The sequence below is a fragment of the Manis javanica genome, chromosome 11 (genome assembly GCF_040802235.1).
Source record: "Manis javanica isolate MJ-LG chromosome 11, MJ_LKY, whole genome shotgun sequence".
Lineage (NCBI taxonomy): Eukaryota > Metazoa > Chordata > Mammalia > Pholidota > Manidae > Manis > Manis javanica.
The window spans coordinates 7,516,646-7,543,714 of NC_133166.1; the positions used below are offsets into that span (position 1 = coordinate 7,516,646).

At 36.5% G+C, this 27,069-nt stretch overlaps 1 protein-coding gene across 7 annotated transcripts in view; it reads right to left on the minus strand.

The window, feature by feature from the left end:
* Positions 1-336: 336 nt before the first annotated feature.
* NAALAD2 (N-acetylated alpha-linked acidic dipeptidase 2) overlaps positions 337-27,069 on the minus strand; it is a 57,746-nt gene continuing 31,013 nt past the window's right edge. For 5 of the 7 annotated variants that reach the window (XM_037011025.2, XM_037011026.2, XM_037011032.2 and 2 more), the window contains 6 exons: positions 24,049-24,140; positions 22,671-22,761; positions 20,847-21,111; positions 18,244-18,325; positions 17,075-17,167; positions 4,037-10,576 (listed from right to left, as the gene is read on the minus strand). In XM_037011025.2, coding sequence (XP_036866920.2) covers positions 10,387-10,576; positions 17,075-17,167; positions 18,244-18,325; positions 20,847-21,111; positions 22,671-22,761; positions 24,049-24,140 — 813 coding nt within the window. In that variant the 3' untranslated portion in view covers positions 4,037-10,386. Of the gene's footprint in view, positions 2,152-4,036; positions 10,577-17,074; positions 17,168-18,243; positions 18,326-20,846; positions 21,112-22,670; positions 22,762-24,048; positions 24,141-27,069 lie in introns of those variants that run through there. The other 2 variants (XM_073215903.1, XM_037011027.2) reach the window with 2 other exon arrangements.

Consider the following 27,069-nt stretch of genomic DNA (forward strand, 5'->3'; position numbering starts at 1 on the left):
CTTTCCCCGACTCCAATAATGAGACTACATGAGTGTGTAAATGTTTTTTAAAACATTGTGACCCTTCATAATGCTTATTTCAGTTTGCAGTTACATATTTACTCATATTTTACTTACTGGTATGATCAATTTATTAATGTCTGTATCCTCTTGTAGACCAAATATAACCTTTCCTGTTTGTTTTGGCCAACCATTATATTCCCATTCTTGTTGAGCTCTTGTAAATACCAGGACATGCAGCACTTAACAGCCACTGTTCTATTAACTTCAGTGAATATGTACTTAATCTTCATGATAACCCTATAAGGTAGGTTCTGTTATTTTATTACAGGTGAGGAAACTGGTTTATGGCCCAGGTTAAGTAACATGCCCAAAGTCAGAACTACTAGTGCAGTAAAGATTTCGAATTTGGGCACCTTGACTTTGTGTTCTGTGCCCTTAACTACCATTGTGTGCTGATTATGTCTGTCAGTTGAATTTACAGGTTCTATAAAACACTGGCTGATAGTTTTGAAAACTAGCAGCAGAGTGGTCACCAGGAACAAATTAACCTCATGTTTTGTAAGAAAATTTATAAAATAAAATATGTAGCCTTTTTGCCTGAATGGTTTAGTCATAATAATAGCTGAATTAAAAACTTGTCATTTGTGATTCAACATCTCTTAGGGAGGGTCTCTAGTTTCTCTAAACAGCCTCCAAAGAAGTTTCAGAATCTTAAGTTCAAAAAAAAGAGTTCCCATTGCCATTTTGGTAGTGATATGTAGCTTGTAGATTAATTCATATCTGTGTACAGCAAACTTATCTTTATTTTCCCCATTACTATGAGACCTGGTAAAACCAATTTTATAATTTAGAGCATCTGCAACATAAGATAACTCCATAGGAAAGACAGATTAAGATTGTAAACATAGAGACAGATAGCAAAGGATAGTTTTAATTTTGGGCTTTCATCTTCCAGGTCAAACCAGTGGTTACCAAAATACTATGTCCAGACCGGTAGGATCAGCATTGTGGGATTTGTTAGAAATGCAAATTCTCAGTCGTCATTGTCAGACCTACTAAATCAGAAACTCTGGGAATGGGATCGAAACATTTCCCTTTTATTTTGACATACCAGTAATGTTTAAAAAACAGCAACATGGAAGTCTGGTTAGGCTTCTGGTTTTTTCCGTTTATCAATTTAATTTTTTCTTTTAACTTTGTAAGAAGAGTTTTGGATTTAAAGACAAGTTGTGAAGGTGGTACAGAGTTATATTTTCCACACCCCATTTCCCCTTTTATTACATCTTATGTTAGTATGGTAAATTTGTTAGAATCCATGCTAATATTGATACATTGGGTATTGTTACCCTAACTAAAATCCATACTTTAAATTTCCTTGGTTTTTGCCTAATACCTTTTTTCTGTTCCAGGATCCCATCCAGGATACCTCATTACATTTAGTCAAGTCTCCTCTCCTCAGGCTCTTCTTGATTTTGACAGTTTTGAGGAGGTACTGGTCAGGTATTTTGTAGAATTACCGTCAACTGGGATTTATCTGATGTTTTTACTGTTAAAGGTTTTGAGAAATAATCACAGATGTGAAGTTCCATTGTCATTGGTAGTATCAAGGGTCCATACTGTTAACATGACTTACTTTGAACACCTGGCTAATGTAGTGTTTGTCAGTTTTTTTAACTGTGAAGTTATTCATTTACCTCTTTATCCTTATTTAGAAGGATGTCAGTATGTGTAACCCACACTCAAAAAGGAATGGGAAGGTACGTCCCACCTCTTGAGCAGTACATTTACATAAATAACAATTTTTGTGCATGGGAGTTATTAGAATAACTCTTCTAATTCATTTAGTCATGTATCTAGTCAATATGGACTCATAACTTTTTTATAATCCAGTATTTATTTTGTTTCTCAAGTTGTTCCAACTTTGATTATTGTGGACTTTTCAGTTAGCTTTGTTCCTTTGTTGTAGCCCTGTGCTGTCACTGTTGGTTTGTTTCTGTTGTTGTTTGTCACTGCTTACTTTCTGGGCACTTCAGGATGCTCCAGTCGGCCATTTCTCCAAGGAGCCCTGGTTCTTTTCATAGGAGAATGGTATTAGAAACCAGGATCTGGATGTTCGGTGTACTCACTGCTACTGCGGTGTCTGTGCTTCTAGGCACAGTGTGCCAATAGGAAGGAAATACATGTGTATGTATTAACTGGTCTGTATGTATATCTATAAATATTTCTTAAGTAACCATTTTTATCTATATTAAGCTAAACATGAGTTCATACTTAAGTCTCCACTACTACTATATTGCCACATAGCTATTTCTAGCTTCCTTCCCTTGCTTATCAGCAACTTCCCACTCCTACAGTGAAAACCTGGCTTCTACCATCTGCTATCCATTTACTTAATTGTTCAGTTTCAGCATACAGAATTTGTAGCAGTGTCAGAATTATTAACTTAATCTATGGGACACATCAACTAGAGTACAGTGCTTATGTAATTTTTATTTTTTGCCTTTATTCTTACTCTAGAATGACTCCTACAGACTCAGAGTTACTTGAGTACCTTTCCCCCTTCCTCTTTGATTAAGGTTGTTTCATGTATTTGTAATAAGGCTTTATTTTATTATAGATAAATTTGATAGGTGTATCTGGAAGTTGTTTAATGAAAAGACTGGTTAGGATGAGGGCATGAAACACAACAGCAGTAGGAAGAGTAGGGGTAAATAAGAGATTTAGGATCTTGAAGTGATAGGAATTAGGGACTAGAGAGTGAAACTTTTAGGAGAACCCCCAGGTTTGGGAACACAGGGAGAGCCCTAAACAAGATAAGGAATATAGAAAAAGGCTTTGGAGGAAGTGATTTTCACAGAGGACTGCTGAGTCCAAGGAATCATAATATCCAGGTGAAGTAGTCCAGGCTGCAGATAAGTTCACTCCAGCTTACAGTAAATGAGGCCCTGTCTGGCCCTCAGGATTTAAAAATCATAAGTAGGCAGTAATATGTTACCATACAGCTAACTTGGACACTACAAAGAGTGTTCTGAAGTTTTGAGGGCTTCTTGGTTTCATTCAAAAAACAGTGGCAATCCTGCCTTTGAATATGACTTAGTAGAAGTACACAGTCATTAAAGTAAGTCAGTCAAAGGATTGTTCAGGCTTAGACCACCCTGAACATGCAGTGTGCCACCTAAACCATCTGTACTGAGTCTCCTACTTGAAAGTTCTTTACCAGAAGAATGGGGAAGGGAGGCTGGGTGGACAGAAACAGTATCCATTCAGTACAGTCCCTTGATTCTGTCAGTATCATGATTAAATGATTTCATTAGGCATGACACATTCTTAAGGTGGATTAAATGTTTGGTACATCAGGCTTATTAGAGTCAATGGGGCCCTTTACAATTCTGTATGAAACTTTAAAAGCTCCCTACTAATGAAAGCTGGATTCTAATAACAGACCTGATCCCAGACTATGTAGAGGCCAGCTTGGACTGGTTTTTAACACCTCAGGGATTCCTTCCAGTCCCAGCCACCCCCTTGCCTGTAGAGCTACTTAAATTATCTGCAGGAAAAGGCTGAGTTGGAGGTGGAGGAGGTAAACAAATTTAAGGGGACAGAAAGCCAAGTCAGGGTATCAGAACTGAAAGATACTTAGGTAGCATTCTAGTCCCATTTTTCAGTCAGATAACTTACAATCTTCAGGAAAAGTATAAAAACCCAACTTTATAATTCACTTAATTAGAAGACAAATTCTGTTATGAATTTAGGTATTACAGTACAAATAATGGCATGTTCAGAGAACTCGGTTTGCTGAGCCCCCAAACTCTATTTCTATACTTAAAAAGTTAGAATTAGAAAATAATTGATAGTACTTTTTGTTGTATCTCATTTCCGTGTATAAACTTGAAAGTTTGAGGGTCAGTTGATATTTTTGAAATTCTGAGCTAAATATGAAAAATACTGATAGCCCATGTACACATATGTGAAATGAGTGTTATTTATATCCTCACAACAGAAAAACTAGTAAAATACAAAGATACACAGAGGATTCTATTTGTGAACTTTATTTCATCCCATAACTTTGTGTGCCTTTTCTGTTCAAAATCCAAACAGCCTTACTGTAGTTTTTATTATAAAAGGTGTATATGGTGATGTAAGAAATTGAAGCAATACAGAAAAACACAAAGAATAAAAGTCCACCACCCCAATGTAAGCACTTGTTGACACTGCGTTATATATGTACCTTCATCAGTTTTATCACCATTTTTTCCAACTCAACAGTAACTCAGACTTTACCATAAACATGAAAAATGCTTGTATCAATTTTGTGATCCTTTATTATTAAATTATAAATTAATTCATCATTAATGAGTAATTTGTTACTTTTTTACTATGGTAAAAGTTGCAGTAAACACTTTTCACATTTATTGGCACTTGGTTGCCAAGTTTTTCTAGAAAAATTTTTATTTCTGGATTAAAGTATTACACTTAAATTACATTTCACATAATTTTTTTTACTACAAAGGACTAAATTACTGCATTACAATAGGAACTTTTATGGCTTATTTGAATATGATTGTAAAAGCCGGTAATAAAACAGGCAGTATACAGTGACTAGCAAATATTTTTATTATTTCCCTAATGAAAAAGAATATGTTGCTCAGGATGTGGACCAAAGAATGGAATGAAAGGGGAACAATGATTAACAGTTTAATTCAACTGATCTCAAATGCTTAGAGAATAAAAGCCTAGTTTTTTGAGGGATACTATTGGATTTTTTTTTTTTTTTATCTTGGAGTCATAGGTACATGGGGAGTCTATTGTATGATCTATGTTTGTTAGTGAAATGTAATGAGCACTTGAGGTGCCATGCTGGGTGCTAAGTCCTCTTAAACTAGGCACCATCCCTCTTCTAGAAGTGTCTTATATGTTCATATGTGTATATACACATATATGACATAAAAGTAAATTTAAAATGTACATGTTAATTTGATATATACTGATTGCCATTGTAGCAATAATTAGCACCACTCTTACATCACATAACCTTTTTGGTGGTTGTAATAATTTAGTCTCTTAGCAAGTTTGATGATTATAATACAATATTGTTATCTATATTCACTGTGAAGTGCATTATATTTCTAGAGCTTATTAACTACTACTTATAAATCTGTATATGTCTTATCCCCAAAACCCCCCTCCTTGTTTAACTACCATTTTACTCTGTTTCTACAAGCATGGCTTTGTAAAATTACACATATTAAGTGATAATATAGTATGTGTCCTTGACTTACCTCACTTAGTGTAATGTGCTCAAGGTCCATACATGTCATTAATGGTGCAGGATGTTCTTTCTCATGGCTGAATATTCTCCATTATTTGTATGTACCACCCTATCTTTATAAGTTCATCTAACAATGAACACAAGTTGTTTCTGTATCTTGGTTATTGTAAATAATGCTGCAATGGATATGGAGGTGCAAATATCTTGTCCAGTTAGTGTTTTTGGTTTCTTTGGATAAATACCCCGAAATGAAATTAATGGATGATATATGGTAGTTCCATTTTTAATTTCTCAGGAACCTCCATACTGACTGTTTCCATAGTGGCTGCACCAATTTACATTCCCAACAGTGCACAAGAGTTCTCTTTTCTCCACATCCTTACTAGCACTTACTATCATTCGTCTTTTTGCTAGCCATTCTAAAATGTTTGAGGTGATTTCTCATTGTGATTTTCATCTTCATTTCCCTGATGATTAGTGATATTGAGCATCTTATAATGTACCTCTTAGCCATTTGCTGTTTCGTTTTTTTTGTGTTTTTTTTGGAAAATGTCTAGTTCTTCGGCTCATTTTAAAATGTTTTGTTACTGAGTTGTATGAGTTGAAGTATTCTGGATATTAACCCCTATTCATTGTTAGCAAAAATTTCCTCCCATCCTGTTGAATTTTAATTTTGTTGTTGCTTTTGCTATGCCAAAGTTTTTAAGTTTGATATAGTATCCTTGGTTGATCTTTGCTTTTGTTGTTTGTACTTTGGTGTCACACCCAAAAAATCAAGCCCAGACCAGTTCCTTGTCAAGGAGCTTCTTCCTACATTTTCTCTAAGAGTTTTATAGTATCAGTTCTTATGTTTAAATCTTTGATGCATTTTGAGTTAATTTTTGTGGGTGGTGAAGATATGAGTCCAATTTCATTGCTCTGCTTGTGTTATATCAGTTCCCCAGGACCATTTATTGAAGAGACTTTTCCGTTGAGTGTTCTTGGCTTCCTTGTTAAATATTAGTTGACCATATAAGCAGGGGGTTAATTCTGGGCTCTCTCTTTCATTCCACTTGTGTATATGTGTGTTTTTGTGCTAGTACATGCAGTTTTTATTACTGCAGCTTCATAGTATAGTTTGAAATGAGGAAGTGTAATACCTCCAGTTTTGTTCTTTTTCCTTAGGATTGCTTTAGCTACTGCAGGTCTTTTGTGGCTCCATACAAATTTTAGGATTGTTTTTCTGTTTCTGTGAAAAATTCCATTAGTATTTTGATAGTGATGGCATTGAATCTGTAGATAGCATTGTGTAGTATGGACATTTTAACAGTATTAATTCTCCTGATCCTGGAACACAAGATGTCTTTCCATTTGTGTTTTTGGTTTTTTTGAGCAAAGTCTTAACAGTTTTCATTGGCCAGATCTTTCACTTCCTTTGTTAAATTTATTCCTAAGTGTTTTTTGTATGTATAATTCTATTGTGAGTGGGATAGTTTTCTTTCTTTTTCAGATGTTTCATCTTTAGTGTATAGAAATGTAACTGATTTCTGTGTTTTTGTATCCTGCAACTTCACTGAAATCATTAGTTATTTCCAATGATTTTTTTGTTTTGCAGTTCTTAACATAGAAAATCATTTCTGCAAATAGTTAAGTTTTACTTCTCCCTTTCCAAATCAGTGCCATTTTTCTTTGTCTTGCCTAATTGCTGTGCCTAGTACTTACAGTATTATATTGAACAATGAAAGTGAGCATCCTTGTCTTCTTCCTGATAGAGGAAAAGCTTTCAGTTTTTCTCCATTGAGTAGTATGTAAGGTTTGTCATACATAGATGGCCTGTGTTGAGATATATTCCTTCTATAACCAGTCTACTGAGGGTTTATCATGAAAGGCTTTTGTATTTTATCAATGTTTTTTTTCTGCATCTATTGAGATGATTATGTGCTTTTTATATTTTTTAATGTAATGTATTACATTTATTGACTTGCATATGTTGAGCCATCCTTGTGTCCCAGGGGTAAATCCCATTCATTCATGGTGCATAATCTTTTTTATATGTTCTTGAATTTGGTTTGCCAATTTTGTTGGGAATTTTTGTACCTATATTCATCAGGAGTATTGGTCTAGAGTTTTCTAATGATGTCTTTAATGAGTTTGGAAGTATTCCCTCCTCAATTTTTTGGAAGAGCTTGAGATGGACTGGTGTTAATTCTTTGAAAGTTTGATAGAATCTACCAGTGAAACCATCTGGTCCTGTGGTTTTGAGTTAGAAGTCTTGATTACTGATTCAGCCTCTTTGCTCATTATTATTTCTGTTGAGATTTTCTATTGCTTTATTCTGTCTTGGTAGGTTGTATTTCTAGAGATTTATCTATTTCTTCTAGGATGTCTAATTTGTTGGCATAATTGTTCATAATAGTGTCGTATGATCCTGTGTGTTCCTGTAGTATCAGTTGTAGTGCCTACATTTTCATTTCTAATTTTGAGAACTCTTTTATTCTTAGCCTGGCTATCAGTTTTGTTGATCTGTTAGTTTCATTGACCTCTCTATTTTCTGGTCACTATTTCATTTATTTCTGCTCTGATCTTTATTATAATTTCCTTCCTTCTGCTAGTTATGGACTTAATTTGTTTTTTCTCTAGTTCCTTGAAGTGTAAACTTGAGATCTGATTTCTAAATTTGTCACTAAATTTTCAGAACAGCTTCTGCATCTCATAAAATTTGATATGCCATGTTTCCATTTTCACTTAAGATTTTTCATTTCCCTTTTGAATTTTGTTTGACCCGTTCATAAATGTATTTCCACATATTTGTAATTTTTCAACTGTTTTTAGTTTTATATTATATTCAGAAAAAAGTTATGATTTCGATCTTAAAAGTGCTGAAATCTGTTTTGTGACCTATCATGGTCTACCCTTTAAGTGTTGCACATGCACTCAAGAATGCTTATTTTGCTGCTCTTGGATGGAATGTTCTATTTACATTTGTTAGTAAGTCCATTTGTTCTAGACTATGGTTTAATTGCAGTGTTTTGTTTTCTTGTTTTCTATCTGGATGATTTATCCATTGATGACAGTGAGATATTGAAGTCCCTGCTATTAATATATTGCTGCTTATTTCTCCCTTTAAATGTGTTAGTATTTGCTTAATATATTATGGTGCTCCAATGATGAGTCCATTTATATTTATGACTTATATCTTCTTGGCCCTTTGTCTATCATTATGGTTTTTGGCTTGAAGGCTATTTAGTCTGATGTGAGTATGGCTATGCCTGGTTTCTTTGTTGTTTCCACTTGTATGGAATACCCTCTTCCATTCCTTCCCTTTGAGCCTGTGTGTGTCTCTAGAACTGATGTTTGCTGTTGGCATTGTGTAGCTGTATCTTTTTTTTTAATCATCCAGCCTGTCTGCATTTTGATTGGTAAATTCAACTGTTTGTATTTTGAATGATTCTTGATAGGTAACAGCTTAGTACTGCCCTCTTAACCATTTGCCGTCTGGTTGTTTGTATTTCCTTTGCTTCTTTTTCCCTGTTTCTGTATACCTTTGTAAAGTGATGGTTTCCACCATGGTGATTTGCTTAGTCTCTATGTTTCATGGACTCAACTCTAGATTGCTTGTGATTACCAGGTGGCTTACAAAGAACATAAAATAATTCTAGGGAGCAAAGTTTTAAAGTTTAATACATATTTTGTGTGTTCAGCATGTGGTAGCACATCATTTAATCTATGTCCCTGATTACCATGCATGCCACATAATTGCTTGTTCTATTCTAATGGCCAGATGGTGATTAAATATGACAAAAACAAAATAATTAAAAATTAAAACAATGAGTTGCAAAGGTTTTTCCATCAAACCCGTATTTCCAGCCACACATGCTGTTTTAACAACCCTTGTCTGTCTTCAGGTTAGCTACCACCAGGAAGAAACGTAAGATAGATTAATGAACTTTTGTATTTTGTCACCTTCAGAAATGATATGAGTTAGAGGCAACCTAACAAATCAGGAAGTGTGATGCCTCCTCTGTTCTTTCTCAGGATTTATTTGGCTATTTGGAATCTTGTGGTTCCATATAAATTTTAGGAGTGTTTTTTCTACTGAAAAAAATGTCATTAGACTCTTGATAGGGATTGCATTGAATCTATTGGTATTTTTTGATGTTAACATTTTTTCCAGTCCATGAACACAGGATACCTTTCTATTTGTCATCTTCAATTTCCTTTATTAATTTCCTGTATTTTTGAGAGTAGAGATCTTTCATTTCCTTAAATTTTTTCCTAAGAAGTATTTCATTATTTGTAATGCTATTATAAAAGGGATCAGTCATTTCTCAGAAAATTCACTGTTAATGTATAAAAACACTATGGATGGATTTTTGAATGTTAATTTTGTATCCTTTGACTTTACTCAATTCATTGATTAGTTCTAACAGTTTTCATAGTTGAGTCTCTAATTTTCTATATAAAAAACCATGTTATCTGGACACAGAGACAATATGACTTCCTCCTTTCCAGTTCTGATATCTTTTCTTTTTCCTTCCTGGTTGCTCTGGCTAGGACTTCTAGTACTGTGGTGTTGAATAGGAGTGCTGAGAGAGGGAGTTACTTCATTTTTATTGCTGAGTAGTAGTATATTGTGGACATACCACAATTTATCCATTCATCCATTTACAGACATTTGGGTTGTTTCCACTTTAAGCTGCTATGAACATGACTGGTACAGTCCTTCTCTGATTACTTTTGTTTCTCTTAAGGAATTTTGAGTCATAAAGTTAGTATATGTTTAGCTTTACAAGAAACTACCAAAGTGTCTTCCAAATAGGCTCTACCATTTTGCATTCTTACCAGCAGTGTCTGAGAGTTCAAGTTCCTTACTTTATTTTAGGTTAATTTTCAGTTACTTTATCTCTTTGTGCTGCATAATTGGAGTTTTTTTATTAGAACACTTTGGTGATGAATTTTGAATTTTTAGAGTAAAAAAACCTCTGCAGATGAACAAGGTAGAAGTCTAAAATAAAAACTTGACATGAAAAGCAGGATTTTAGATACTTTGGCTTCATGAGTTATCAAACACAAATACGGATTTTATCCTCAGCCTCTCAGTAATACTTTTAATGATTAGCCACTCATCTGAGACCTTAAAACACTTCTTTCAGGGTCCCTGCTGCTGCTTGAATTGTAAAGGCTGCAACAGAAATGTGTTTCCTTACTTCTTCCCAGGCTGAATGAGGGTCTGCTTTATTGCCAATGTCAAACATAGCATCGTAGATCCCAGGAAATGATTCTCCAGCATATTTGTTGTGGCTGCTTGGAGCAAAGATGATATGCCTAGTAGAAAAATACATAAACAAGACAGGTGGAGCTAAAGAGTAACATACTATTACATTTTATATACTTTTTCTTTACTCTTTTTTGTTTTACAATATCTCATCAAGTGTCCTATGTCTCCTTCTGTCATTTTTGTTACTCCAAAATGAAGACATACATAATTGATGAGGTACTATATATATAATGGCATAATTTTAAGCAAAGAGAGAAATTGACTATGCATTCATTACATGTCTTATGAGTCATATCGTGTTGCCAATCTACACAGTGGGGAGAAAGGTAAGTTCTTTCTTGTAAATTGTGTGCATTACTTGTCAAACTGCCTGGACATAGATAAACAGTGATAATGTGTATGCTTTGTGACTATACTTAAAAAGAGAGGAGATTGATAAAATTTGTGTTGCCTTTTTTAGGGATTCAACAAGAATGACAGTTGTTACCAATACTCTTCAGACATTAAAAAGAATAATTAAGGAAGCTTGTATTCCCCAAAATATTATAGATGTTAAGAATAATTTCAAAGTCACAATTTCTGATCTAGAAGGAAAGCTCACACAACCAAGCTACTTCTCTCTCCAGTTAACTGGAATTCTTTCAGAAAAGGTACATAGTTTATTAAACACTTATCATAAATTAGGTCCAACAGCCCAATCCTAGAGCTTCTAGATATAATTTGTAGGAGACAATATGGAACTCTATGTAAGTCAATATTAATGATCAACCAGAAATTTATAATGCTAATCATTTAGATTATAATTGTAGAATCATTTCCCAAAGTACATCAGGATTTATTGCTCTTGGCTTTTAAATCTTAACAGGATCTCAAATGGATCTTTCTTATTAAAACAAGTATAGGTGCTAAGTTGTTGATAAGTATTGTTAATCTAACATATATGAGTTATTAGAGATACAGGTCTTAGGTATTCCTTAGTATAGTTGCTCTCTTCTGAAGAACTGTACAAGTATAGTAAAAAAATACTGATAAAGGATTCATACCTGTTTGAATCACTGACATGACATCTAATGCCTCTGTGGCCTTTTATAAATTACCTGACTTCTGTAAATGTGTCCCATAAATTTAAAAGAACTGCAATATATAATCTCTGCACAGAGTTATGACTAAGTGGCTTATGGAATCAGAGTGCTTGTGTTTTATAGTCAGCACACTATCATATCTGTAACATCACAGTGGTTTTCATTTACGTGGAATGTCATTTTCCATTCCTTCACATTCAGTCTGTGTCCTTATATCTGAAGTGACTCTTGTAGGCAGCCTATAGATGGATCTTGTGTTTCTTAAATCCATTCATCCCTTCTATGTCTTTTTATTGGAAAATTTAGTCCATTTACATTTAAGGTGATTATTGATAGGTATGTACTTATTGCCATTTTTTGTTAATTGTTTTCTGGCTGTTTTGTAGTTCCTCTGTTCCTTTCTTCTCTTCATTTGTAGTTTGATGACTCTAGTGGCATGCTTAGACTCCTTTCTCATTATCTTTGGTGTGTCTACTATAGATTTTTATTTTATGGCTACCATGAGGCTTACATGTAACAACTTACATTTACAAAAGTCTATATTAAGTTAAGTTTGAATGCATTCTAAAGCTCTACGTTTTTACTCTCCCCATTCTGTTTTCCATGTCAACGTTTTACTACTACTTTTGTGTATCCCTTAATTATAGTATTTTTAGTACTTTTGTTTATACTGGTATTGTAAGTGGTTAATCTACTACTTTACTGTATATTACCAGTATAATTGAGATTTTTACTTGGATGTGTTACCATGTTTTCAGCTTTTTTCAGCTTAAAGAAGTCCCTTTAACATTTCTTAAAAGGTTGGTTTAGTGGTGATGAACTCCTTTACCCTTTGGTTGTCTGGAAAATTATTGCTCTGTCAATTCTGAATGATAACTTTGTTGGATACAGTATCTGTGGCTGGAAGGTTGGTTTTTTGTTTTTTTGATTTTCTCAGCCCTTTGACCATTACCATGCCACTCCCTTCTGGCCTGTAGAGTTTCTGCTGAAACCCGATGACAAGTCTTATGGACGTTCCCTTTATGTAATGAGTGGTTCTTCTCTTGTGGCTGTTAAGATGCTCTCCTTTAATGTGACATTTTCTTTGCGTTCATCTTATTTAGAATTGTCTGTGCTTCCTGGATCTGGAGGTTTATTTACTCTGGTTAGGAATGCTGTCAGCCCCTTTCTCCACTCCTTCTGGGAGCCCAGTAATTCAAAGGTAGAGTACATTTGGTGTCTTCCCAGAGGTCCCTTAAGCTATTTTCACTTTTTTTTATTCTTTTCTTTTTGCTGCTCTAATTGAGCTCCACTGCAAGGTCTCTAGATCGCTGATCCTTCTTGGGATTTATGTAGTCTGTTGTTGAACTCCTCTAGTGTATTTTTTGGTTCGGGTATTGTATTCTTCAGCTCAGTGACTTCTATTTGGTACTTAAATTTTCTTTCTCTCTGTTGAAGTTCTCACTGTGTTCATTCTCCCAGCTTCATTATCATTATTTTAAACTTATTATCAAGTAGATGACTTATGTTTCACAGTAAGGTTTTTACCTGAGGTTTGATTTTATTATCTCATTTGGAACATGTTCTTGTTACTTCATTTTGCTGTACTCTCTGGATTGATTTATATGCATTAAATGAAAAATCCACCTCTCCAGTCTTGAAGGAGTGGCTTCCTGTAGCAGATAAATCATCCAGCCTTGCCCTGGCTTGTGGTTGCCTCTCAAACCTTTATCATTGTCCCAGTAGCTGAGGGTGTGCCAGTACCTAGCAGTGTATCAAAGAAAGAGATTATCCCTGTCAGCAGACATTCAGATTCAGGCTGATTGGAAGCCAGACCCTCAGAGCAGCTTTTAAAGTATCAAATATGTTCTGTCTTATGGGACCACAAGCCGAAGCCCTTGTGCCTACACACAGCTACAGCAAGGCAGAGGGGGAACAAAGACGGTGTTCCCCAGCCTACGGCCCTCGAGCCTACTCCTCATGCTGAAGCTCCAGGACAAGCAAATACATCTCTCATACAAAGACTGGGAGAATGGAGGGGTGGGAGCTGCCACTGTGTCTCAGATGTTATGATCCCAGGGGACCCAAGAACACAAGCCCCTCTGGCCACCAGAACCAGGTGATCAAGGGGACATCCCCGTGTGGCAGCTGCAAAACCAGGGCAGCAGACGTGTGAGCACTCCCCTCCACGGTCTCTGGCAAGGTCTACAGTTAGCCTTTAGATGTGTGTTTAATTAGAAGTCACGCTCTTAAGACTGTAAACATGATGAGAGTCCTCTAGGCCTCTTTCACTGGAAGGCAGAAGCTCCTACACCTGTCACCTCCTCCTGTGCCCTGAGAGTGGCAGCTTTTTAAAAACTTTCTCCATTGTTTAAAGTCCTGTGGGACTGGACAGCATTAAGTCCCTCTGAACTGCAGAGCCAGGCAGTGTAGCAGCATCCCTTGGCAGAGCTGCAAAAATCAGGGCATGAGGCAAAGATACAAGCTTTTTAGGAGATATTGTCAAGCTGGTGCAAGGCAGAGAGAGTGCGCAAAGTCTGTTTTTCCCCTACAGGGCAACTCTGTAGGCCCCAAAAGTGTGCCAGACCAGAAGCCTGCCTCTAAGGCCAAAGCTCCTGGACAAATAGGCCTCTTTCTCTGAAAGACTGGGAGTGTGTTGTAGGCTGCCAAGAGCTGTACTGTTGTTACAGTACCATGGGACCCAGGATTGCAAGGCTCTGGGCCCCAGAGCCAAGTGATCAAGGAGTGTCTCCTGGGCAGTAACTGTAAAAATTGGGGTACCAGATGCAAGTAAAAGCTCGTCTCCAGGAGAAACTGGCACTTTGGTGCTCACAGAGGGAGAGCATGAAGCTAGTGCCTTCCAACTTGAGCATAGCAAAGCATGACAGGGTGTCCATCAGCCTTTGTCCTATGGAGTATCCTAGCATGCTCCTGCAGCTAATGCTTTCAGATTAGAAAGTGAATCTTTTTCACACAAAACCTGGACACTTTTCAAAAGACATTTCAGAAGTGGTGTGCCCATGGCGAGAAGGTCCATGCAAACTCTTTAATAGCTATTTCTCAGTTTGGGTTTCGTTGACACAAGCCGCATTGGTTTTCAAAGCCAGACATTTTAGGGGCTAACCATCTCACTTGTAGGTCTTAAAAGCTGGGATGCTCGACGAGGTATGTACCCTAGGTCTCAGCTTCCCACCTGCTTCAATGTGGTCTTTTTCTCGCTTGCCAGATATAAAGGAGCTGCTCAGTTTTCAGGTCTTTGTAAAGATGAATCATTCCGTACGTAGCTGTAGGTTCAGTGTGTCTGGAAGGAGGTGAGTGCAGGATCTTCCTATATTGCCGCCTTGAACTTCCTCTCCCAGCCTTTAGAATATAGTGTTACTCAAGTTAATAGTCCCAAATACGTTTTTAAAGTAGTGCAGTCTTTTTGGAGGACCATTTGGCAGTTAAATTTTAAATGTGTGTACCCTTTGACCCTGAAATCCCAATAGAGATAGTAAAACAAATTTTCAAACAGGACACAGGGATATCCTATGGGAGGACTTTCCACGGTGAATAATTGGGGAGAAAACAGATCCAATTAAAAGTTCAATAAGGACTAAATTATGTAAGCCATACAGTGGAACACTATGCAACTGATGAGCTAAAACTATATAAACTGATACAGAAAGATCTCCAAGATAAATTTATAAAGAAAAAAAGCAAGTTACAAAATAATATATGGTCCCATACAGTTATATGTGTATAGATTAATAAATGTATGTAGATGTGTACACAAATGCACTAAAAATTTCACATCAAATTTAACCTTGATTTTCTCTGAAGAGAAAAACAGAAATGGCTGTCTGGGTTACAGAAAGGTAGGCTGAAGGGGCAGTGTCCCTTTTTTATTCAGTATGATTCTATAAAGTATGAGTTGATTCTGACAAAGATTGTTTTGCTTTTAAATAATGTAGATGATAGACTAACAGACAAGAGAGGATTATTAACATTTAGATTTGCTTTCAGCTTTTTGGTGTATATAAATACTGCCACGGTTACAGCTGAGGAACATGAGGCTTAGAGAAGTAATTTGCCCAGGTCACACTTAGTATGTGGCAGAGCTGGGCTGTAAAAGCCTATGCTTCTAATTAGTTAAATGTTTGTACTGATCACTATTATTATATTAGAAAGATAACTAACAGTTATCTCACATATGTTATTTGATGATAAATGGCCTTGTGAAATATCAGTTATCACCATCTTGGTTTAGAGGAGGAAACCCTGGAAGGGATTTGCTCTCAATCATACATGTGTAAGTGAATTAGAACAAATTTTATGACTCTAAATGCTAGAACCTTTCTAATTTTTTCACCAAGGAACCACAGTTTAAGAGATACCATGAAAGACTGGAAACAATACAAAGCATGCAGCCAAGATACTGAAAGAAAACATGACAGAGAGAGAGTAAGAGGATCATTCTTTAGGGGAAACATAGCAGCCGTCATCAAAGACATAAACTGTTATATGGAAATAGATCTAGGGACTGACTCTGTGTGACTTCGGAGAGCAGAACAGAGTCAGGGGGAAAATAACAGGGAAACAGATCTTTATGAAGAAAACTTTCTATTAAAACAGATCTTTCTCAAAATGAAATGGACTTCATCAGGTAGTAAATTTCCCATCACTGGGAGATTTAAAGAGAGGCTTGGTAAGTACCTACCTGAGATCCCACAGAAATTTTTCATGTAGAAGTTTGAACTACATGAGCTAAGATTCTATGGCTTTTACATAAGAAAGAAACAAATCCTACCATTTGCAACAACATGGATGGATCTGGAGGGTACTAAGCTCAGTGAAATAAACCAGGCAGAGAAAGACAAGTACCAAATGATTCCCCTCATTTGTGGAGTATAACAACGAAGCAAAACTGAAGGAAGAAAACAGCAGCAGACTCACAGACTTCAAGGGACTAGCGGTTACCAAAGGGGAGGGGTGGGAGGGAAGGCGGGAGAAAGGGATTGAGGGGTATTATGATTGGCACACATGGGGTGGGGGGATCAAGACAGTGTAGCACAGAGAAGACAAGTAGTGACTTTGTGACATCTTACTACACTGATGGACAGTGACTGCAATGGAGTGTTGGGGGGATTCAGTAATATGGGTTAATGTAGCAACCACATTGTTTTTCATGTGAAACCATAAGAGTGTATATCAATAATACCTTAATAAAAAATTGTAATAAAAAATATTCTATGGCTTTTAGATGTTCTTACAAAGAGTTCTTTTTCAACTATCACCATTTACATGGCAGCAAAACAATTAGTAATAAATCCATTTTTCTGATAATATAGTGTTATTGCATAATCCTACCATGTTCCTCTCAGTGCACATATTCAGCTTCCACTATTCTGATAGCAGTAGATCAAAGCAGACTTCAGAGAGGCTCGCCCTGGCCCTCGCGAGGTAGGCGGGGCCCTTTAGGTGGGGCACCTGCTGCTTCCTTACCTGTAGAACTGCCTCCCTGGTAATCCCAGCGGATCGGTGAATGCCCTTTCCAGGAGCATGAGTTGGTCATTCATGATTCTCACTGCAATGGGACTTTGAGAATTAAAAAAATAGATTTTGTTTGATAAATAAGGATAAGGCACAGGAAAAAAAAAACTAAAATCAATAGGTTTTTAAGCAAATGCACATTAACAGTAATGCTTTACATGGTAAGCTATATATAACAGCAGGGGCATCTCTAGTATTTGTAAGCACACAGACATTGGGAAATTGTTTTTTAAGACTACAGACTTTTAGCAGAAAAAACAAAGATTTTTAATTCTTTCTAGGAGAACAATACATCAAGTTATTCTTAGTAAGCCATTTAGTTCTGCTGTGGAAGAAAAGAGAACAAAGGCTGAATAGGAAAGAATGAAGGGAAGGTGCAGAAATCTGAAAGGTGGAGAATTTGCACACAGTGCACAGGGACTCCCCTTTCACATTTGGAGTCGTCAGCTCTTTTTTGGGGTGCTGCATAAATTCTCTGGTCTCTTCTACAACCCAAGGGAAAGGGGCCTTTCAGAATGATGACACAGCTTTCTGCCAACATGGGAGATGTGAAAGCTTATTCTGACTAAATCTCAAAAGCACAAAGAAATAGGACATAGACACTACTGTGGAACAATTTATGCTTGTTAAATAATGCTTTTATTTTCAACCGAAATGGCAAAAAGGTAAACGATAAGAAAAAACTGTCTTAATAAAAGATGAATTTCAATATTGGGCATAGGAGTATTGGGACTGTAAAGAAATATACTACAAATGCACAGAACTCCAGAGAACTACGAATTACCAGCAATAGTTATAAGTTTTAATCAATGCAAACTTCTGAAAGCACGTCTCTGGGAAGTTTTTTAGGCTACATTTAGAGCAGTGCTCCTCGAACTTCAACGTGAAGGCAAACAAGACTGGAGAGTCTTGTTAAAGCACAGAATTCTAATTCACTAGGTCTAGGGTGGGGTCTGATATCCTGCCTTTCTAACAGGTACCCAGGTGATGTCAATGCTCCTGGTTTGCAGACCATAATTTGAGTAGCAATGATTTGGAGTCAAATGCTTATGAGTATACAGTTCATACTAGAAACCAAATTGCTTTTCAAAACAGTAGGCAGCTTTCCATTTGTAACTTACCTATTAAGGTCAACTTGTGTAAGTCTTCTATGAAAATCTGAAGCAGCCACTGAGAAGTTTTTCACAGCGGAAAATAAGGAATCTTTTTTAACAATAAAAAAAATAGAATAAGTAAGGACAAGTGCTTTATATTTCAGAGGTTCGTTTTCCTGCCCTCCCGCCATTCCAGGCTGATGTGACTGAATAGATACTGAAACCACTTTTCTACTTATCTTTCTGGCAGATCCATGGAAATTACCAGAAAGTAGAAAAATGGCTAAACTGATTCTTAAGGAAATGACTTTCAAGAGTCCAGGACAAATAAAAAATTTAACTCAGTTTACCAGAAAGCTATTCATTCATTCATTCATTCATTCATTCAATGCGTATTTATTAGGAGAACTACTATATATCAGACACAGACACTGGATACAGCTATAAATGAGCTATGTTCCTGCAATTATTACAGAATGAAAATAATGCCAATCCTTGTTTGTTTTTTAAGTAGTACATTTAAGATCTTGTTTAGAAGCAATCTGTGACCAGCTGATCTATCTAGACTGAGAAGCAAGATCAGGTTCAGTCTAGTCAAACTTTTACAAACTTTCTAAGGAAAGGGATTAGGTTCTCAATATATGCTCCTTATACAACCTACTTATCATTTTTCATCTGTTCTAAACTAGACATGACCATACATTAGTGATTTGCTTCTTGCACTAATCTTGTGATGCAGAAGTTACAGAATTCCTTGTACAGATAAAGCACTTACAGCTCCAGACATGGGATTTCTATGCACACCTGTAAGTGGTGCATTCAGTGTGTAAGTACATGTAATATAAGAAATTGGATCTTTTAGTCCTAGTTTATTCATTAAGCTTTAATTATTGTTGCTGTTTGTCAATGCATGAATAAGTCAATATTGTGGAGGCTAAGGGAAAAAGGCTTTGAAGTAATTTTAAATATCAAATGAAGCACAGAAGTCAAGGACTGAAATGTGTCCCTGGGATTTAGTGACACAGATGAATGAAACTTAAGAGCAATTTCACTATAGTAGGAAATAAGACAGTGCAGTAGATTGCTCACGGGGAGGTAAAGAACCGGAGACAAGGAATGTAGATTACATAACCATCATTCCTTAAAACGTTTGAAGGACTCTCTTTACCTGGCATTAAATGAAAAATTTTGATTGTGAAGGAAGTAGGGCACATCAGGTAGAAGAAATGGTGTTTAAAAGATGGAAAAGATAGGCAAATAATACTGATACAGTTCCCAACAGACATGGGGAGTTGAACACGAGGAGAAAAGCACTAATGGATCAGACTAGGTTCCTAAGAAGGTAAACAGGTGGATCTACTAGCCTTGTATAAAAAGTCATTCCACTCTGTGTAGTTTCTCTCTCTTGATTGGACCCTGACTTAGACAAATTAAGGAAAGGAAATCAGCGATTTAGGAAAAGAGATGAATCCACAGCACCGTGGATAATCACCTTGCTACAGGCTCTGCTTATTTCCCCAGTTCCTTTCCCCCATCACTACAGAGATTCCAGTCATACTGATGTAAACACAACTTGCTAAACCTTCTCTGCTTTATTTCTAGATCTTAGCACCCTCTGCTTATAACTTTCTGAAGATACTAATTCTTACGTAGTAATGTTCATTAGCCACTATGACGCTGTGCCCCTGTGTGCTCTCTGGGCACCTCTACAACTTGTCCTTCGCATTTGTCTTCTTCCCCAAATGAGATTTTAAGCTCTTTGAGGACAATGTCTGTATCTTAAACATTCTTATATCTCCAGGAAATTACACCATACTTAGTAGGCACTAAGCACATGTTTGTTAATTTTTGTGTATACTAAGGATATGTACTCCTAGAATAATAAAAAATAGTAACAGTAATAATAGGTAACATTGTAAGCATTTCCAGTCACCATTGTTTCTATATATTAACCACCTGAACCTCCACAGAAGTCTTGTAAACCTGTTATATTCTTAACTGTACCACTTGTAAGAAAAGTGACACAAAAAAGGGTTCAGTAACCTTCCCAAGGTCACAGAGTGACTAAGTATTAGAGCCAGAATTTGAACCAGGAAACTGCTTAGAGACCCAAACCTTAATGTTCCTACCCTACACTATATTTCATCCCTGCATTGCAGGGAATATATGATATGGAACAGCAGCCACAAAATTGGTGGATATAAAAGGAATACTTAAAACTACGTAAAAAATATATTTTGTGTAGACAAACACTAAAAGATATATGCAGTAATAATACCTACTAGTTATATATATGTAGTAAAATTGGTTGTTTTCTCGACTTTCCCATCTTTGTGTTACATTGCATTTTTATATTACTGTTCTTCTAAGAATAAAAATATGTTGAAAGGTAGCATTACAGGGGAAATATTTACCAGTTTTTGTAGCACTAAGCAAAATGGATTTAGCCTACCAATATCAGATTAAACCATATTATTTAATAGATGTTCACAATTTCTTTTCTAGAAGTCAGAATCAGTGAGTGAGACAGGGATCAATTCTAGGATGAAACAGTATGTCCTGATGATACGAGGTGATACCTTAAAGCCCCAGATTACAGATTATAAAATATCTGCCCAGCCATTTCTTACCAAATGATACTCCATGGTCTCTTAATTGTTGGTCGTGTTTCTTGGATAAGTTGTAGATACTTGCTGCATAGATTTTCAAAGCTTTTGCATAATCTTGAATATTGAAAGGAATGATTTTAGAGTCTGCAAGTTCATAAACCAGCGCTCCTCGTAATTGTGCCACAGAAAGGTGTTTTTTAAATGTAGGGTCATAAAAATTCTCGACTAATTCAAATGTCTCGTAAATCGTATGGTATACCGGGTAGCTGCTGTACTTATCTGTTTTCTAAAAAAACAACAGAGGGGGTGGGGGAGGACTGAATATAGACAGACATTAAATGTTCAAATTACAGAACTTTGTGTAATCATAATGGTTGTAGAAAAAAATACAACCATATGGTGCCCTGAGTTTTATCACAACGAAGCAAAAAAGTAACTAAAACTCTACTACCAAATGTTTACCAATTTTAAATGTTACCATTATTCACTTTGTAATTCATATAAATACATATAATGTATCTCTACGTAATTCACTCAAATACTGCTTCCTGAAAATTTTCCTTACTGTTTTTCTGATAACCACAATTAAGGAGTACATACTCCAATTGAGTATCAAGCACAGTTTGAAATTAGCAGTTGATTAGGAATGAAAACAAGTGTCTCTATGGCTGAAGGATTATGTGTTTAAGCATCTTCCCTGCCTTCCCAGTATATAACCGCATGCCATTTCAACTTTATCACGCAATTATGGACAATCATTACAAATGTAGTTAACCTGGTGGTATTCTGCGTAACAGGTCTGCCTCTCCTGACTTTAGTTTTCACCTAACTGTTACTTTGCTATCAGGTTAGCATTCTGCTGCTTTTGGTGTCACTAAAAGGAATCCCTGATTCAGTCTCTCTCCTAATATTCTGCTTTTAATCTGCATTCTTTGTAGGAACTAGATGACTTTATTTGGACGGATGACAGAATATAAAAGTGAACAGGCCTTGAAATAGAGAAAGCACATCTTTTATGTATTAAGTGTAATGAGTAGGAGTATGCCGGTTATTTCATTTATTGGGGGTTACTCTGGGGCTGTTTTTGCTTACATCATTGTTCTTAATTGTATTCTGGATAGTCAACTGCGAGGGATACGTTATACAAGCAAGAGGTTGGTATATTGCAATTGTGATTTGAAAATTTTTGAAGTCTGTGGCAAGTCTGAGCTTACTACTGAGATCTTTCGTTTGCTTATCATATAATTCATAACATAACAAGAAAACATGTCGGCATATCGAGGTATTTGCACATCACCAACGTGTCTGAGTGGCAATGGTACAAACCAGTCACAGTGCAGAACAGAGAAGAGGATCAAGTTAAAAATTAAGAGAAACTTATTTTATTCCCAAGAACCCTGGACTCAGATGACAGGCAGGAGTGAGAATGTAGAGAAGGGCTTTGACAATAAAGAATCTCAGCCTTGCATTGCTGGTGACTGAAACGTGTTCTCCTCCTGCATATTTTCCTCAGGAAAAGTACATCAGTGCCCATACAATTAGAAGAATGAGACTTTCCAACAAAGCCAGCATCAGGAAAGGGATGTGAACTACTTGGTACTGATAACCAGCCAAGTACCCAGCATTATTCTGTCAACAACCATTTCAATGAATAACTCTAGCAGTAAAAATTTACAGAATCACCAAAGTACCTACCACTCATCTACAAAGAAACATGAGGTCTGTCTGTATCCCTGTAATTCTTCCCACATGCCCATCCAGGGTCTGGTACCAAAAATCAATTGACCGAATTCCTAACAGAATGAATGTGGATACATACTATGTACCCAAAATAAAAGGGCTTACCCTGTTCTTGGTGTAACGGGCTCTGCCTGAAGCAATACCAAGCCTCTGAAAATAAGCTTCAAAATCACTTCCAGATCCTAGCTTGCTGATTCTAGATACAGATATAAACAAATACACAGAGAAGTGCAGAAATAAGTAAACAATATGAAGTTAAGCAGATAAGACAACCCTGTCCCAAGAATAGCAAGGAATTGCATGGCACATTTATAAGATTTAGGAAATGGTCTACCTCCCCACTTTTCCATCATCTAATAGAAACTGGTGTGATGAACCTATAAATCTGTATTGACTACAGCCAGAGTTAGGCAGTGCCAGTAAAGACAGCAGCCTAGTGACTGGGCTCTCTGCTTTATTTTTAGCATTTGTAGTGTTTAGAGGGGAAACAAATAAGAGGCCCTTGCCCTCAGAGAACTATATAAGAAAACTGCCGTGAGGAAAGTGTACCTCAGATCTTATTTCACAATTCTAATTGTGCCTTATTTCACAAAACTAATTACAATGTATTTCTTTGCATATAATTGAGACTTCTATATACATAAGTAATGTTATACATATATGCAATATACATATATATATATATAACATAATGACATGGAAACACTTTCATAATGGTGAGTAAAACAGAATATGAAATTGCATATGCACTAAGATTATAACTATATATTTCCAAACAGATATGAAGATCGAGACCTTCAGAGTTTTTAAAATACTTTTTCTACTTTAGTACTCTTAATACTATTTTTAATAATGAACTTTTAATATTTTTAGTAAACATTTTTGTTGTTATAATGGAAATGCATCTAAATTTTTACAAGACTTAATTGGAATACGGAATGAAGCTATAAGCTGTCACCATGTGCTGATTTTAGAAATACTATTGCAGGAGAAAACAAATATAAAATAAACTCAAGAAAGTGGCTGTTGAATGAATGAGAATTAAAAAATAAACTAATACTTGTATGAAACCTAAATTGATTACAGGTTGAAGACACAATTTGGTGGTTGTTGATAGTACCTCTAAAAGGAAATAATCCATCCTCTGTGTTTTACTTCATCATCATCTGAAGTTCTTTATTATTGTATTTAGGACACATCTGAAGGAAATTTTAGGCAAGAATGCAAAGCGATTTCTAATAATGTGGCAAAATAATTATGACTGAAAATTTGCAAAACTAGATGTGTCTGCTTGCTTATAGGTTAAAAGAGTTGGCTGTTCTAGTTGACCAGCACATCAGGAAAGCTGCACAGAAGGATCCCTTGGGATTATCTTTTCTCAGACTTGATGAGAGATCTGAGAATTGCATGTCTGGAGAAACAAGAGGCAAAGAGGAATTCATAATTTATCCTCTGGTAGAAAAGAGACATACAAGTAATTTACCTGGGAAAATTTTTATTTTCAGGTGAAGGGTCCTTTTCCAACCAGCTTTCATAAAGAGATTTGCTCTCAAAACCGTCATCAGGACTGGAGATCTGGGAAAAACAAACCATACTAGGAATTCCAAGCAGAAGCAACTAAATTATGCCAATAAATATCACATTAGTTAACATCAACTTCTAACTATATGTACATCTGTATATCATGTGCTTTATAGGAAAACATGTTTTTGCAAATGAGGAGAAAAAAAATCCAGCCCAAATTCTTGTTCATTTATGATGCCAGCCTATCGATAGATTTGCCACGTACCTAGGATAAAGTTTCCTCCTTCTTTTGGTAAATTTTTTAATAGTTGCAGATTTTTAACAAATGTCATCACTTTTAATGTTTGGCATCTTAGGTTTCTTTTAGTGGAAAGTCACTGGGGGAAAACTTGAGATATAATATTTACTTTAGCCAATTGCTTTTGTCTAAGAAGACCTACAAAGAAGCCTCAGAGCAGCCATCTGAGGTGAAGATGCGGAGCTTGAAACTGACGTGAAGTCCTGGCTTTGTAGGGTGCGTGGGGTGAGGGGGATCTGTTATTTTAGAAAGTCTCCTTATATTTAAACTAAGTTGGAATCTGATGGGCTTCAAAAAACTATGTAACCTGTGTATTATAAACATATTTTTATTACCCTCTTTAAAGGACACCGACAAACATACTTTTCTTTCTCCACTGGAAGAAAAACCGTGCTACATGGTGCAAGATCATGGACTGTGGAGTCTAACGTGTCTATTTTAGATCCAGATTATCACACATATTGGCTGAATTTTGTTTGTCAGTCTGATTTATTCAATTATGGACCCAAGGCAGACCCTCCTTAGGCAATTCAGAAATTATGCAATTCTGAAAGCATTATCACCTTAAGTGTATTGCTTCCCCTCTTTGAACCCTACTTTTCTTACCTGTGGAAATGGGGATAATGGTACCGATCTCAACCTAAACACCCTCTTCCCTCACATCTCTGGCCTTTATACAGAGTCGGGCATCGCTCCCCATCACACACAGTCCTCAGCTTAAAAACAGTCTCGGCACCCCACAGAGGCCTCCCTCCCACGCCAGCATGCTGCCGCTGCAGGGATGCTCTGCTCGTTACCAGCCAATCGCCTGGGTTCTGCTCCTGCCAATGTGCAGTAGCTGAGCTCCTGCTCCAGTGCTCACGTCCTGCTCAGATCGAATCCCCTGCCAAATCCCCTTCATTCTCTGGCGTGAATTCATCTTGGGCTAGCGCTAACCAGAACTGTGTCCCTGTGCCCTGACCATCCTAGAACACACCCCTCTGTCTCAGCTATATGCACTGTCAGACATCAGATCAACACCTTTTCCGGTTTCTTGCCTTTGTCAGGCCACTGCCCTTCTCTCTAAGCCCAGCCCTCTCCACCACCTTCGCCCTGTCCTCATGCCACCAGCACAGTTTGACTATTTGTGCCAGCACACAATGGGGGGAGTTGATAACATTGTAATAATCACTTTACAGGAGAATAAAGAAGTCTTCTTTGGGTTTTAGTATGGCCATACATAAACATCTGGCTCTGTACAAAAGGGCACAGACCTTACTGGTCCTGAAATTCTTGTATCAAAGGCAGGAGCAATCGGGGGGGGGGGGGGGACACAGCACAAAGCTTAAATACATGTGCTGAGACGGGGGTCTCCCATCAAGGATTTTTTTTACAGCTTGATGTCAGATGTTTTTAAGGGGCATTCCAGTGAACAGAACAAGGGCATAAGCTACCCAGTATGGTGAGAAGACTGTGATGGGAATGAGGAATCTCATTTGGGAGAACTAGTTTTTAAAGACACTAACAGTGTAAAGGAAAGAGCAAGATTAAGGGAGACTGGAAAATAGTACCTACAGCAAAGTGACAGCTACATCACACTGTCGTCTAAGTCAGACCTGCTTGAAAGAAACATTGCTGATCAAAGTCTTAGGGAACTATTTAAATGAAGTGCACAGACATTAAATGATTAGGTCATATAATTTTTAGAGATTCAGAGTACATTAGAGTTTTCAGAATACTTTTTATATTCATAATATAAATTTCTGTGTGATGAGTAAGCATGTGGAATTACGTCCATTTTACTTTTAGGCTTTCTACAGTTCAATCTGAATTATTCATGACACTGACATTGAGTGATCTTTCTAATGAACAAATATGATAATGTATAACCTTATTAAAGATTCTTTACTTTTTCCATCACCAGATTTCTGAAATGCTTGGCCTATTCGTCAGTTCCCATTACTTATCATCTTTCCGTGAACATCGTGGGGTTAGTTCATACGGAGCTGCCTGCCAGTCGGGCAGTAGGTTCTTTCATAGCTCCACATCATTTTTAGTATTGTGTCCGCTGCTGAGAATGCTTTCTCCCTTACTTTTCACACCCTTCACTTTATAGTCCAAGCATGAATTATTCTGTCATTGTCATCTATGCTTCCCAACTTCTCTAGCCACTCCAGGATTTTAGGTCCTCTATTCCACAGTTGTTCTCTGTGGCATATGATATTCATTATTCTAGTGAATAATTCTTCATTTACAGGTCTGTATTCTCTCTAGACTACAAAGCATTTGGTTTCAGTGACCTGGTTGTTTTATCACTGTTTCTGCTAGAATTCATTTTTTAGGGCCTGACATGTAGTAATCACTCAATAATACTTGTTAAATGAATGAATGAACAAATAGCCAAAGCAAGCTTTGAACCCAAGCCTTTTCCATGCCAGCTCACTGTTCTTTCTGCTAAATCAAAATGCCTCTGCCAGACGAAATAATATTTCCTATGCGTACAACAGGTATATGATTATAATAAGAACTATTATTAGAAAAAGAGACTAGCAATGCTATCTTTAGATTTAAGTCACATAAGTAGTATATTAAAGATTTTATTCTAGCTTGTTTTTTATAAAAATCAGGTATGTCTGTCACCAGCTTAAAAACAATTAAGAAAAACAAGTGTTACTCACTTATCCATTCATCAGAAAACATTAA